The sequence below is a fragment of the Mizuhopecten yessoensis genome, unplaced genomic scaffold (genome assembly GCF_002113885.1).
Source record: "Mizuhopecten yessoensis strain PY_sf001 unplaced genomic scaffold, ASM211388v2 scaffold3621, whole genome shotgun sequence".
Taxonomy (NCBI): Eukaryota; Metazoa; Mollusca; class Bivalvia; order Pectinida; family Pectinidae; genus Mizuhopecten; species Mizuhopecten yessoensis.
This window is the reverse complement of record NW_018405136.1, coordinates 838,437-852,627: the sequence shown is the minus strand read 5'-3', so window position 1 is coordinate 852,627 and position 14,191 is coordinate 838,437. Positions and strand designations below refer to the sequence as shown.

The following is a 14,191-nucleotide window of genomic DNA, read 5'->3' as shown; positions in this document are numbered from 1 at the left end:
GCGTCGATTAACATAATCGTCATTTAACCTTGAGTTTTCGATCCATGTACGACATGTGTGTGAAAGTGACGATTTGTTTCTAAAATAACAGTTTGAAGAGCGACCCTGGCGCGGGTCGCCTATTTCCCGCATGTTATAGAGGGCTGGAGTTGTGACGTTAATCGAAGCCAGACCGATATTAAATAATTCGGACTGGGGTTGATGTTGCGGTATTTGTGTTGTAGAGTTCTAGTGATGTGGCACTATAAATGATGCCGTCGGAAGCACGGTCCCAATACAAATATCACACATTACATCTCCAGCACAGACGCAGGCATACACACATATGGAGATATAAGCAAGGTGGCATAGGGCTAGTAGTTAGCGCCTGATAAGGCAGCTCCTGCGAATTCCTCAAGGTTGAATTGATTAATGTATATGCTAATTGTATTAATTGTATATATATATATACTGTAAAGCGCTTTAGAGTTCCTTATGTTAGCTAGATAGGGCGCTATATCAAATGTTGTATATTATAATTATGATTGAAAGCCAAAATTTAAAATTTCAAACCTTTTATAGAGTTCCATTTGCACTTTCTTCTATTCGCCGTAATTTGCATACAGGAAGAAACACGTAAGGCCTGGATTTATTCATTAATTTGACCTTTATTATCATATTTAACTAGCCTCAAATGCACGAAGCGGGTTTATGTAGAAAAATGTTATTTCGTCATGCTTTCTGCATATACAAGGAAGATTATTAGATACGTGATACCATTCTTCCTATTTACATTTTGTGCAGAAAATGCTAAACAGTACAGTAAAACGAGCCATAAAAGACCGGCAGCAAATAAGGCTGATAGGTTGCTACAAAGAAAAGCACATTTAACAATGGTCATAATAAAAAAGCAAACCGCAAGTCATATAATTATGTCAAATGATTTTTGCTTTGCTAAACGAAGAAATACTACTTACAAAGACTGCATATAACTTACATTGCAGAACCAATATCATCGTTTGATAGAAATTAACGTTGACATTTTGTTCATTATTTGCCTTTTATTTTTCCACGTTCAAAGGTCATTCACTTTTAATATATTTCATATCTTTCCAATCCTGTCATTAATTTAAGGAGGTAACTCTTCCGAAATACACTCATATTATTTAAACAAATTATAACTGTATTTCAAATCGTTGAAATGATGGCGATTACTTAAGAAATGTACTCTTACGAAAAGCCTTCTCCCGAAACAAGTAACTATTTATAACTGTATTTAATATATTTGAAATTTTGCCAATTACCCAAGAAAGTTACTTTTTCGAAATTCACTTTCATAAAAACCACAATAGCATAATGAGTATATTTTCTATAAAATGTTTATATGAAAATCACACTCCGGTTTGAGCATTTCATTCACGAACAGCACTTCGAACTTTGGGAATAATTGTTGATTGAACCGAAAACGGAATGACGTAAACAGAGATACGTTTGTTCTGTTTAATTACGAACATTTTTCTTGGTAGTCAAGTGTTGTAACTTTAAGAAGAAACACGAATACCGTTGATTAGTAGAATTATAGCGTTATATTTATATCAACACAAACATTGTGTATCCATGAATTGATAACATATTTTGTGAGCTTTCTTTTGTGACGTGAAGAGTGTAAATGACCGGTGTCGCGAATCTTAACCCTTTAAGACAACTCACTAGGCCACAGAATCGGTAAAGTCAGCTGTCAGAAATCATAGAGGCATTTTGCCCAATTGCTCTCTAATACTGCAGGTAAACATGTTACCCGCCCCCCTGACTGCCTGCCGTATTAGAGTGCAATTCGACAAAATGTCTAAGGTTTTTGGCAGCCTTTTTTAAAATATCAATATAGACAACATTTATTTAATAATAGTGATACAAAATCGTCAAGCACAGCACTAAGACACTACACTACAAGTGGTCAATGGCCACCTACATATAGCTGGTGGGCAAATTTTCTTAGTATCCCGACAACAACTGTTAATACTCATCAGATCTAAAGATTGATAAACAGAGCAAATTTGTCAGAAACACTGACAGTGTTAATACATTTTGACCAAGGAAAGATGCAGGAGGTTTTAGTAGAGCTGTATATATAAGGAAAAATTTCAAATTAATTAATTAAAAATCAACAGTTTATCACTCATCCCTTAAAAATCAATATGGTTCCTTTACGCCCTTCAGTTTAAATCAAACAATAAACTACTGAATGCCAATTCTGCATATGACTACATATAAACGACATTTAATCGTTTATATTAATATATAATAACTTTCTTTACCGTCCTTTACTGCAAGAAGTAATCATAAACATTTCATAACATATTCGATATTTTTCAAGTTATTACTATCATTAACGAAAATCGCTCTTTCGTAAATAACTTTCCAGATATCACAAATAAGTCGATTATATATATATTATTATTTTAAAAGATGCGTTTTGTTTGAATATTTCATTGCTCAACTTCACTTCGAATTTCAAAAAAGATCATTTATTGAACCGGAAGTGGAATGTTGCAAAAAGAGATATGCTTATATCATGTAATCATGAACATATGTCCTGTTAGGCAGTAGTGACGTGCTATTGTAAGAAGCAAAAAAGATCACTAATGATTGGTATATAAAATGCTTTATTTGTGTCGACAAATACACGATTCTGACATGTAATAAACATTAGAAGCAAATGAAAAACACAGAATAGTTATATAGAATAGTTATATAGAATAGTTATTGACAAATCAAACCAAGTATCATTTAAAAGGATAATATATAGAGCATGACATTATAAACAACGACATTTTCAAAACTATCAATTATGTTCTCAATAAAGATCAATGTTTATATTAAGATGCTGTTGTCTTGTCGTAAATATAACTTGTATCAACAAACATCATGTTGAAATGAAGCTGACAAAACTTTAATCTTACTTGATATAATGTGTCTGTGCGGAGGGCTGACAGACAATGCTCTACTATCTCGGTATCTATTGGCCTGGATAGAGCAAGCACTGTCAGCTTGGTGGCACAGATTTATTATTTTTCGTGACGATTATTTAACACACAGACTACAAGATTGACATTCACAAGGTACTGTGAAATTGTGATTTTTCATGTCTTAAGCTGACATATCAGTTACAACTTGTGTATTGAACATTTCATCAACGGTTATGTTTCCTTTATAACACATTGCGTTGAATCAATTTCTCTTCGCTCCTTTTTGGGTGTTACTTCGTTATTTTTAATTTCCGATTTTCTTAATATTTGAAATAAAAAAAGGTTTATATTCAAAATCGATCCTAATGTGTCAATAAGCGGTTGGTAATCTGCTAGTTCCATTGTTATACGACTACCGTGTCAGATAGTGTTACGGGTAGTGCCTATTGTACAAACGACCGATCATGCTCGATTAGTTTAAACCTAACTTGGGCAAAGTCACATAATATTTGCGTATCATAAAAAGACTATACAGCGGAGGAAACACACGTTAAAAGCCTTTTGGGATTTAAAAACTAAGACAGTCCAGGTAGGTCTAGCTGGTAAAGCAACACTGATAAAATAATTAGCAGTTTACATATTTCAATTATTAGCCGTTGTTTTACTCCAAACACCACTGAAAAAGCATAAAATTAAATCGGATATGGACAAATAGTGCCACAGAAAATAATAATGGAGGTATTTGTTTACAACACAAAATGAACGCTAAAGGGATGGGTTATCACAATTTCAGATTGTTTTCTAGTACTGCTGATAACTAATATTACATTTGTATATATAATATATATCACATAATATTAATTTATTTATAAACTAAAAAAATATAATCAGTAGTTATTCATAAAACATTTATCCGATCTACTTTTAATCAAAAAGTGATAAGCATACTCTTCTACACGCTTAATTAGCGATATCTCAATATATAATAAATCTGTGCAGCTGCTTTCGATTAGTAAGGGGCCGCAGTGGCCAAGTGTTTAAGTCGTTTGACAGTCTGCTTCCACTAGCCCCCACTGGGTGGCTGGTTCAAGGCTTACGTGGGGCAGTCGCCAGGTACTCTCTGCAGGTCGGTTGGATTTCTCCGGGTACTCCCGCTTTCCTCCTCCACCAAAAACCTAGTACGTCCTTAAATGATCATAGCTGTCAATAGGACGTGAAACACAAACAAACAGCGACAAATGTTCTTTTCATAATGTCCCGTAATTAATTCTTGACTCATTATAAAATACGGCAATTTTGATATTTGTATACTTTGAAATATTTGAAGCAGTTTAACTTCCGCCTTTTATCGTATTTCGTAAAGAGGGCTGGTTTACAAATGTATCATACTGTTCTTATTTTAAGTCCTGATTCATCAGAGATTAGGGTATTTCTCTTGTAAACACCTTTTCCCGGGAATATTTTTGATACAGGGTAACGTTCGCCTTTTTTGCCAATCGAATGAGAGTGAATTAACCATTACAGCTAATTCTAATCATCAACATCATATACAAAGGAAGCAAATGTGAAAGACGAAGTTAAAGATGTGGGCTTTAAAGGCGAACTACAAACGTTGGTCTAGGCGACTGTTTCTCGCCATAGCTTTTATAAAGGAATCGATAAACGTGAATATTTGGTAGAATAACAACATGGTGATGCTATTTGTCCTAGAAAAAAAAGGAATGAAATAAGATCGCCGACTCAAACCATGCAACGGAACATGGTAGGCACAATGCATTAGTCGCGTAACGGAGTTGTAATACTGATTCGCTTTGATGTAATCGGTACAAAACAAAGGAACATTATATTTACACAGTAATTACAACACTGAACGTAATGGAATAATATAACTGATTTGATTGGACAATACTTATTTTAATAAAAACATCCTCTACGAAGCAGAAATGGATATGTGGTGATGGTCTTCGGGAAGCTACGGTACATCGATCTTCTAAATACTTTTCATGACTATCATTTTATGTGTAATCCATGACTATCACATCTCCGCAGGTCGGGTAGAGAAAAAAGAATACCTCAGCTGTTACTCACTTCATGGTCGTAGCAGGCGATTAACTTGGGAACCCATGCAGAATGGGGAATCGGTTTTTGTACCATCTACTTGGGGACATAAAGGCGACTAAAATAAATATAATGCACCCATTGCAATATTTGCAAGTATCTTTGCATTTCTTTTTACTTTTAACGACATTCTGTTTCCAACCGCTTTCCTTGACAAACCTTCAGTTTTGGAATTAATATTGAAGATTGCCCATTCAAGATAACATACCATACTTACAGATCCAGTATAGCTCATGAAGATGGCCAGGAGGCCGAAATGTTTAAATCATAAAACGGAGCTGAACATATCTTAATATAACAAATTGTATATAGCTGAGCTTAATATTGTATCTTTTATAGCCAACTACAGCTCCACCATGGTTTGCTGCAAAGAGGGAATCTCGAAGTACATAATTATAGGATTGAACATTATATTTATGGTAAGTTGTATTAAAGAGCTGTGTTCAAAAGTGAAAGTGAATGGAACTTCTTGTCAAATGTGAATGTCACGATAAGTGTTCTTAAGTGCACTTGGCATGTAATATAGTGCACTTGGCATGTCATATAGACAGGATTGCACATTTACTCAACCGATTCCCCTGTATAAATGATTTGTGTTCACTTAAGGAACTCGGTCAATTTACACGTATTTATAATTCAAGTAAACGTATGAAGCTCACTCTAATTTCATAGCTACTTGCATATATTAATGATTAGAGAACATTTACATGTACGAAGTTCAATCTAGAGATTCGAGTACACTTACGAAGCCCAATCAAGTTAACAGGTATAATGTGAGGAGTACACTTACGAAACGTAGCTCACTTACATGTATTAATGACTGAGTACACTTGTGAAATCCAATCTACATACTTGTATTAATGTTTGGTCAAGAAACTCAATTAAGTTACTGTTCTTACGGCTTCGAGTACATTTATGAAGCTCATTCTCGTTAATGGTCATAATTATTAATAAACTCAACCCACTTACAGGTATAAGTGACCGAGTGCACTAGGAAAACCAGATCTCCATCCTTGTATTAATGTTTCAAGTACTGTTAAGAAACTCAATCTACTCAGTTGTATTGATAATTCGGGTACACTTAATAAACTCAATCAAGTTACCAGTGCTAATATTTCAAGTAAATTTATCAAGATAAACCTACTAACAAGTATTGATCTTTCGAGTCCAATCAGGAAACATAATTAATTTTCTTTTATCAGTAATTCGTTATGAGTATCATTATCAAATTGAATAGTATCTGACCTAACAAAATTTCTAACATTTCTGTTTCATCTAGCTGGGTCATGTTAGAAATGTTGACCTAATTATATGGTGCGTCATATCTTTTTTCCTCATCTGTTTCATACCTGGCTGTAGGTGCTTGGTCTAGCCGTCATGGTCCCAGGAATAGTTATGCTGACAAATATTGACTTCCTGAGTGGCAACATTGAACCCTTGCTGGACAAGATATCCTTCAATGGCATCAATCTGTCAAACATCGCTAACAACCTCCCAATCATCTTTATCATCGTTGGCGCGTCGATACTCTTCATAGCTACACTCGGACTGGTTGGAGCCTGCTGTAAAATCAAAACCTTGCTTGTTTTGGTAAGTAGCGCCACTGTACCCAAAACGGTACACTTTGTTTTAGATAAATATCAATGTTCTGTATACCATACAATCAATTAACAAAAAATCATTTAAGCAATGAATGTATTAGCAATTTTGTTATGGTCGTATAACACACATTGCTATTGATGACAAACATAATAATGGGGGCCGTGGTGGCCAAGTGTAAATAACTCTGACCGTAGGTCGGTGGTTGTTCTCAGGGAACTTCGGTTTCCCTCCACCACCAAAATATGGCACGTCCTTAAATTACCATAGCTGTTAAATGGACACAAAACACAAACAAACCAAAAACCAAACTTAATAACGCACCGTAGGGCTTTATGTAAGTTTGTCAGCAATACCGATGAGTGTTATAGGACCATAACGACATATAATAAAATATTCATTATTAATTTGATATTTATGTTTTGATAGAGTTGTTATACTTTATTTATTCATTTCGAACAGCAAATTAAGTCTTGACAACAATGAAATTACAGCCGTCACAATAGAGAGTGACGACGTTACAATAGAAGATGTTTTGGTAGTCAACATTTGCCTTCTCAATGCATTGCAATGAAAGGATGCAGAGCAAATGTAGATATATTTAGATACTATCCACTTTTCACTAACATGTGTTTGTTGTTTGATAAACATCTGCTGTATGGTGATTCAATACATTTCACACCATTTACTGTATACCGAGAAACTTTCGACCAGTCAAATAGTCGCCCCTTGCCGATACAATCCCTTAACATGTAATTAACATGTTACTAATATTCGCTGTCATGATAAATTCGCCTTCACTTGTCAAAACAGGCGAAAGTTATACTGCGTGGAAATCTTCATCAGTTTACAATATGGCTTTTAAAAGCTATAATGCAGGTTGGGAGTGATAACAAAATGATTATAATTTCTCGATATGAAGGTTGGCAATCAACTAGGATTTTTTGACTGCGATTGTCACGTTAGTTAATAATCGAGAGCTATTACTTTTGATATCGGCAATACCGAATTATTCAGCACTTCATGGAACTCCCCCTGAACTTGGCAATTGTGCAAACACGATATACTATATAGGCTTTGTGGGGTATCGGTTTATTATATATAGGACATTATGCAATGTCAATTAATTAGTCAGCCAAATTTTACAAAAAGGTTCAGGTATTGTTACCAATATGTTATACAACTAGATTTGCATGCTATTGTTGTGTTTCAGTACGCCCTCATTGTTATAGTACTGGCCTTGGTGCAAGTCATCATACTAGCGTTCTTCTTCCTTCTGAGGACCCAGGTAGGTGCAATCAGTTCAGTAATGATAAATAAGAACTCCCATAGTATTTTTTAACAAATACATTACTATGCCAATTCATGATGGAAAGCTGTTCCAAAATATCCACACAAGGTGACGTTATTACAACATTATTGTATCATTGATTAGATCATTGTCACTTGAAAATACGTGATTTTGGATTTTGACTCTATCTTTTTACAAATTTTAAAATACAGCACGCCAATATGTTCTTATGAAGTTACTTCAACTATAACGACACAATTATATTAATAGTTCTCACATTCAGTTCGATATTCTTAGAATGAACGCCTTTATTAGTTTTCAGGAATATAAATTATAGCATTGTTTCGATATCTACCAGAAAATGCTAAGATTAGAGAAATACATTTTATTTCTTGTTCTAGTTGGATGATACTATAAAGGATGAGTTCCTGAGCCAACTACAGTCAAGCTACACAAAAGATGACCTGGACAAGAGTGACGAAGTGTCTTCAGCGTTCAACTATATGTTTATGCAGGTAAAGTCACGTTATGTTATACAATCTGTCAAGTAGAGCTTTATAACGATGCACGTTTTTGAAGACAATGGGAAATCGACATGATCTTAAAGGGAAATATGCAAATTCTTTGTGTGATATGGATATCGATTATTTTTAATATGATCATTAATGTAACCGTATCTTGCTGTTTGTTTGTCACCATTCTAGCTTTGAGGTCGTGGCATTAAATGGATTTGACCTTTGCATGAGGGTTGTCATCAATACAGCAAAAGACATTCACCCTTCCGGAACATTTGGACTTATTCTCGTTGTTCTTGTTGAAAGATCTCCACGTCCCTCTTGTTTTTGTTAACCCATTTCACCCCGATATAACTTTAGTAGACTCTACCATGCATTGATATGGAAGGGTCCATTATGGTCTACAGTGGTGAAAGGATTAAAGTTTTGCCCTAGTTTTATCGATGAAGGTTTCAAAATAAGGTGTTTGTTGACATTTCGGTATTCCCTGTTTTTTACCCATATGTAGATTTTTTTCAACTATTGAACCTTGTGTGCTGGTGTTATGAGTAATAACGTTGGCTTGTATGGGTTTGATATCTTCGGAACAGTTAAGGTCATACACGTATGAAGACGGGTGTCCAGCGAGATATTCGCCGAAAAGTAAGAGTGAAATAATGAGAGAGAAAAGAAAATATTTCAATGTGGGCAGCAGATCAAATAATTAGCTTTCCACTAAGCAGAAAACATAGACGGAATCCCCGATTCCGCAAGAGGTTCCATATATACCGCCTCTTCGACAGGCATTGTGATACAGCAGGCTTATACCTCCGAATCTGAAGGGGATAAAGTAAGAGAAAAAAAGTATTAATATATATATATATGATTTAATATCATTCAAACATAGAAACGACCGAGATGTAGTGAAAAGTCAGTGTAGAAAAGGTTGACCGATGCAGAAAAGCCGCGTCAATATAGACTCTAGTATTGAAAAACAGGCTACCGATGCAAGGAGATGCAAGTACTCTATAATTCATTACTTTGTTCGATAGATGGAGTGCTGTGGTGTGAATCCGGTAACCGCGACAACAAACGACTTCGACCTCACCCCCTGGCGGAGTGGAGATGGAGTCTCCTTAAAGATACCAAAAGGATGCTGTATCGGTGTAACCGAGGACACATACTCCGCCTTCGTCAATACAGCGTGTACCGACACTGCAACTAGCGGCACATATCACTCTGATGTAAGTGTAATTGCTGTTCGTTGAGTTATAGCCTTTTGTTTTGAACAATGAATGTCAGGTTGAATTTTACTATATGTAAGTCAAGCAGTACTTTAAAGAAGAAAGAGGAAGAAGAAACACAAAACAAAATTAATAACATAGTAAGTGCGTACGATTTTTAGGAAGTGTCTTCTGTTGTTTTTTTGTTGTTGCAAAAAACAACACCTGCGGAGTTCATACGAATTCATGCATCCTATCATATTTTTCTCTACTATGGTTACTTCGCGTCATCCAACCAAATTTGATCTCGCGAAGTTGACCAATTAGGAACGGCGAATTACAAGCTTTTGCGAGCATACTATGTTTAAACTGAACAAATCTAAATACAGTTATTCGTTGCTAGTAAACTCAGTGTGATAAAATACAAATGAAAAATATTATATTCAATATCTATTATTACTATTCAAACGGTTTTGCTTTGACTATTTCCTTCTTAAGTGGAAATTAGTTTTGGAAGTTATTAAATAAAGTATAAGGTTCGAGTTTGTTCTACTTGTCAATCCTGAGAATGTGTGTGAGAGAGAGAGGGTGAAACAGAGGAGAAAGATTCTTAAATCGTAACTAAGTGAAACTACACTGTAGTTACTACATACAGTAGCAAAATCTAAGATAAGTTTAACCCAATGAAGGTCAAATAAGTGTGATAAATCATGCCAAATATGGCGTGTGACTCACTGGGACTTGTGTGACAGCACTGTTTTGTTTTCATTCTAGGGCTGTTACGACGCGATCATGTCAAGTTTTGGATCTACTCTAAATATGATGGGATATATCTGCTTCGGTGCACTACTGCTGCAGGTATGTTGTACAATCATTAATGTGTCAGCCACCTGTTAAATCAATAAATTAACAAACAAACAACACAGACAAGAAAGAATAACAAAGTATCAACAAAATTGGAATTTAAAGCGAGAACCGGGGCAATGACACATGCAAAACCAGTCACTATGATGTACAACATAGAACTTCTGATAGCACGAAACTACATGTTTCTCCACGAGAACTTGTTGATGACATCAAATTAGGTAAAAACACAGTAAGTTGCCTGTCGGTCCTTTAATATTAATTGGCTATATATATCACATACCTGACCTTTAAACTGGTTGAAGTTAATTTTCAAAGGTCATCCTCCAAGGTCAAAGGATGTTCTCATCACCTCAAATGCTCTGTTTTCGCCACATTGTGGATGAAACAAGTAGATTAATGTGATCTTTTGATGTTAATATAGAAAATCACACAAAAGCATAACGGTTAAATTGATCAGCTTTGGATTGTTTCCCTCTGTAATCTTCCAAGGACAGGTATCAGCCTTGCTTTCGGTGGGGTTTAACTTACCTGAAATCAATCAGTATATAATACCATGCCTCCGATTTGACAATGACATAGTCCAGGAGTGCATGGAACGTAAGTTCGTGTAAACCCTGTTATTTGGAAAACTTAATCATGTTAAATGGCAGCAATCTACGCATTATGGATCTTGCTATGGAGTAATATTACATTACTCCTTATAATGTTTGCTGTCATATTTAAACATAGTCTGTTCATGTCACTTTGATAGAGGGTAAATTTCATTGATTGAAACAAACGTGATTTCATTCCTCAACACATATATCAAACCAAATATCATGATCCTAACCCGTTTTGACAAACAAAAACTTTTGTGATATATTCCTTCTTGGTTAATAACACGTGTGTAGCAAAATTCATTACCTCACTCGAGTTTATGTATATGTTTTTGAAATATCGTAAAAATGCCATAAAAATGTTCTCTGATGGAGAAAATAATTGTTTACTACTTCAAACTTAATTAATAGCTTACCTGTTTTTTTGTTTACAGATTTTGATAGTGATATTCACTTTCTGTCTTTGCTGCACCTATATGAAGAGCGGGACATTCAGACTGAGAGTGTGACCCTTGATGGACAACCGATATCACATGACTTGACGGAAGTAAAAAACTGGCGCACGTGTCCTAATTCAAAACGAATTATCGAGTTACTTAGATGTAACTCGCACTTTTTGATTGAAGAAAAAAACTTTCACTTGGTAGATGTAGCAGATGTTCCCAACGCATACGCATGGACGCGGTGTTTATTGTGTGTGGACACAATAATTGTTTACTACTTCAAACTTAATTAACAGCTTACCTGTTTTTTTGTTTACAGATTTTGATAGTGATATTCACTTTCTGTCTTTGCTGCACCTATATGAAGAGCGGGACATTCAGAGTGAGAGTGTGACCCTTGATGGACAACCGATATCACATGACTTGACGGAAGTAAAAAACTGGCGCACGTGTCCTAATTCAAAACGAATTATCGAGTTACTTAGATGTAACTCGCACTTTTNTAAATCGTAACTAAGTGAAACTACACTGTAGTTACTACACACAATAGCAAAATCTAAGATGAGTTTAACCCAATAAAGGTCAAATACGTGTGATAAATCATGCCAAATATGGCGTGTGACTTACTGGGACTTGTGTGACAGCATTGTTTTGTTTTCATTCTAGGGCTGTTACGACGCGATCATGTCAAGTTTTGGATCTACTCTAGATATGATGGGATACATCTGCCTCGGTGCACTACTGCTGCAGGTATGTTGTACAATCATTAATGTGTCAGCCACCTGTTAAATCAATAAATTAACAAACAAACAACACAGACAAGAAAGAATAACAAAGTATCAACAAAATTGGAATTTAAAGCAAGAACCGGGGCAATGACACATGCAAAACCAGTCACTATAATGTACAACGTAGAACTTCTTATAGCACGAAACTACACGTTTCTCCACGAGAACTTGTTAATGACATCAAATTAGGTAAAAACACAGTAAGTTGCCTGTCGGTCCTTTAATATTAATTGGCTATATATATCACATCCCTGACCTTTAAACTGGTTGAAGTTAATTTTCAAAGGTCATCCTCCAAGGTCAAAGGATGTTCTCCTCACCTCAAAGGCTCCGTTTTCGCCACATTGTGGATGACACAAGTAGATTAATGTGATCTTTTGATGTAAATATAAAGAATCACACAAACGCATAACGGTTAAATTGATCAGATTTGGATTGTTTCCCTCTGTAATCTTCCAAGGACAGGTATCAGCCTCGCTTTCGGTGGGGTTAAACCTACCTGAAATCAATCAGTATCTAATACCATGCCTCCGATTTGACAATGACATAGTCCAGGAGTGCATGGAACGTAATTTCGTGTAAACCCTGTTATTTGGAAAACTTCATCATGTTAAATGGCAGCAATCTACGCATTATGGATCTTGCTATGGAGTAATATTACATTACTCCTTTTAATGTTTGCTGTCATTTTTAAACATAGTTTATTCATGTCACTTTGATAGAGGGTTAATTTCATTGATTGAAACAAACGTGATTTCATTCCTCAACACATATATCAAACCAAATATCATGATCCTAACCCGTTTTGACAAACAAAAACTTTTGTGATATATTCCTTCTTTGTTAATAACACGTGTGTAGTACAATTCATTACCTCACTCGAGTTCATGTATATATTTTTGAAATATCGTAAAAATGCCATAAAAATGTAATGGAGAAAAGAATTGTTTACTACTTCAAACTTAATTAATAGCTTACCTGTTTTTTTTTGTTTACAGATTTTGATAGTGATATTCACTTTCTGTCTTTGCTGCACCTATATGAAGAGCGGGACAATCGGAGTAAGAGTGTGACCCCTTGATGGACAACCGATATCACATGACTTGACAGAAGTAAAAAAACTGGCGCACGTGTCCTAATTCAAAACGAATTCTCGATTTACTTAGATGTAACTCGCACTTTTCGATTGAAGAAAAAACTTTCACTTGGTAGATGTAACAGATGTTCCCAACGCATACGCATGGACCCGGTGTTTATTTTGTGTGGAAACAGTTTACCTATTTGAGCTTGTTTTGCAAACGGCTTATTGTCTTCAAGGTTCTACTCAATACACATTTCTTTTCTATGCCATCGAAATACATTGTATGTCTTGACAAAATCAAAGGCTCTTTACACGCAACCTGGATTCGAACATTGACATCCGATCACAATACAGTCGCACAAAGCGACTAAACTGTATGATCAGCGGCAATTGCCAAGCCAAGTCTTACTCAACATTTATAAAATTAACAAAATCTTACATTGATAATTTTGTGGGGAGAAATACAGTGCAATTAAAAAAATAATGATGAAAATAAACCAACAAAAAGTGAAAAAGGTTTTGTACGTATTCCAATGTGATGTTGTCGAAACTTAAGGAACTTTTGATTTCAGATATATTATTGCTATGTTTAATAAAATTGTTGTCACTGGTTGACATTGTTTGTTGTGTTGTGTCATTACTTTTAGCCTAAACTGTACTTAAAATTTGGCAAGCGTCACCAGTAAATGTCATACTATTCCTATTTCTGACAAACATAGCACCAGGCGGGACAACGAGCACGGATG

General features: G+C 35.2%; 1 protein-coding gene across 2 annotated transcripts; it reads left to right on the top strand.

Moving 5' to 3' along the window:
• The first annotated feature begins 3,464 nt into the window (after positions 1-3,464).
• LOC110447778 (CD63 antigen-like) lies at positions 3,465-14,050 on the top strand. 2 transcript variants are annotated; one of them, XM_021493683.1, is made up of 8 exons: positions 3,465-3,534; positions 5,403-5,482; positions 6,423-6,653; positions 7,876-7,950; positions 8,355-8,468; positions 9,500-9,691; positions 12,243-12,326; positions 13,363-14,050. In XM_021493683.1, exons 2-8 carry the CDS (start codon positions 5,420-5,422, stop codon positions 13,435-13,437), a joined length of 834 nt encoding a protein of 277 aa, XP_021349358.1. In that variant the 5' UTR covers positions 3,465-3,534; positions 5,403-5,419; the 3' UTR covers positions 13,438-14,050. The 2 variants fall into 2 exon arrangements, with proteins under 2 accessions (XP_021349358.1, XP_021349359.1); XM_021493684.1 differs by lacking the exons at positions 12,243-12,326; positions 13,363-14,050 and adding exons at positions 10,445-10,528; positions 11,568-12,071.
• The last annotated feature ends 141 nt before the right edge of the window (positions 14,051-14,191 follow it).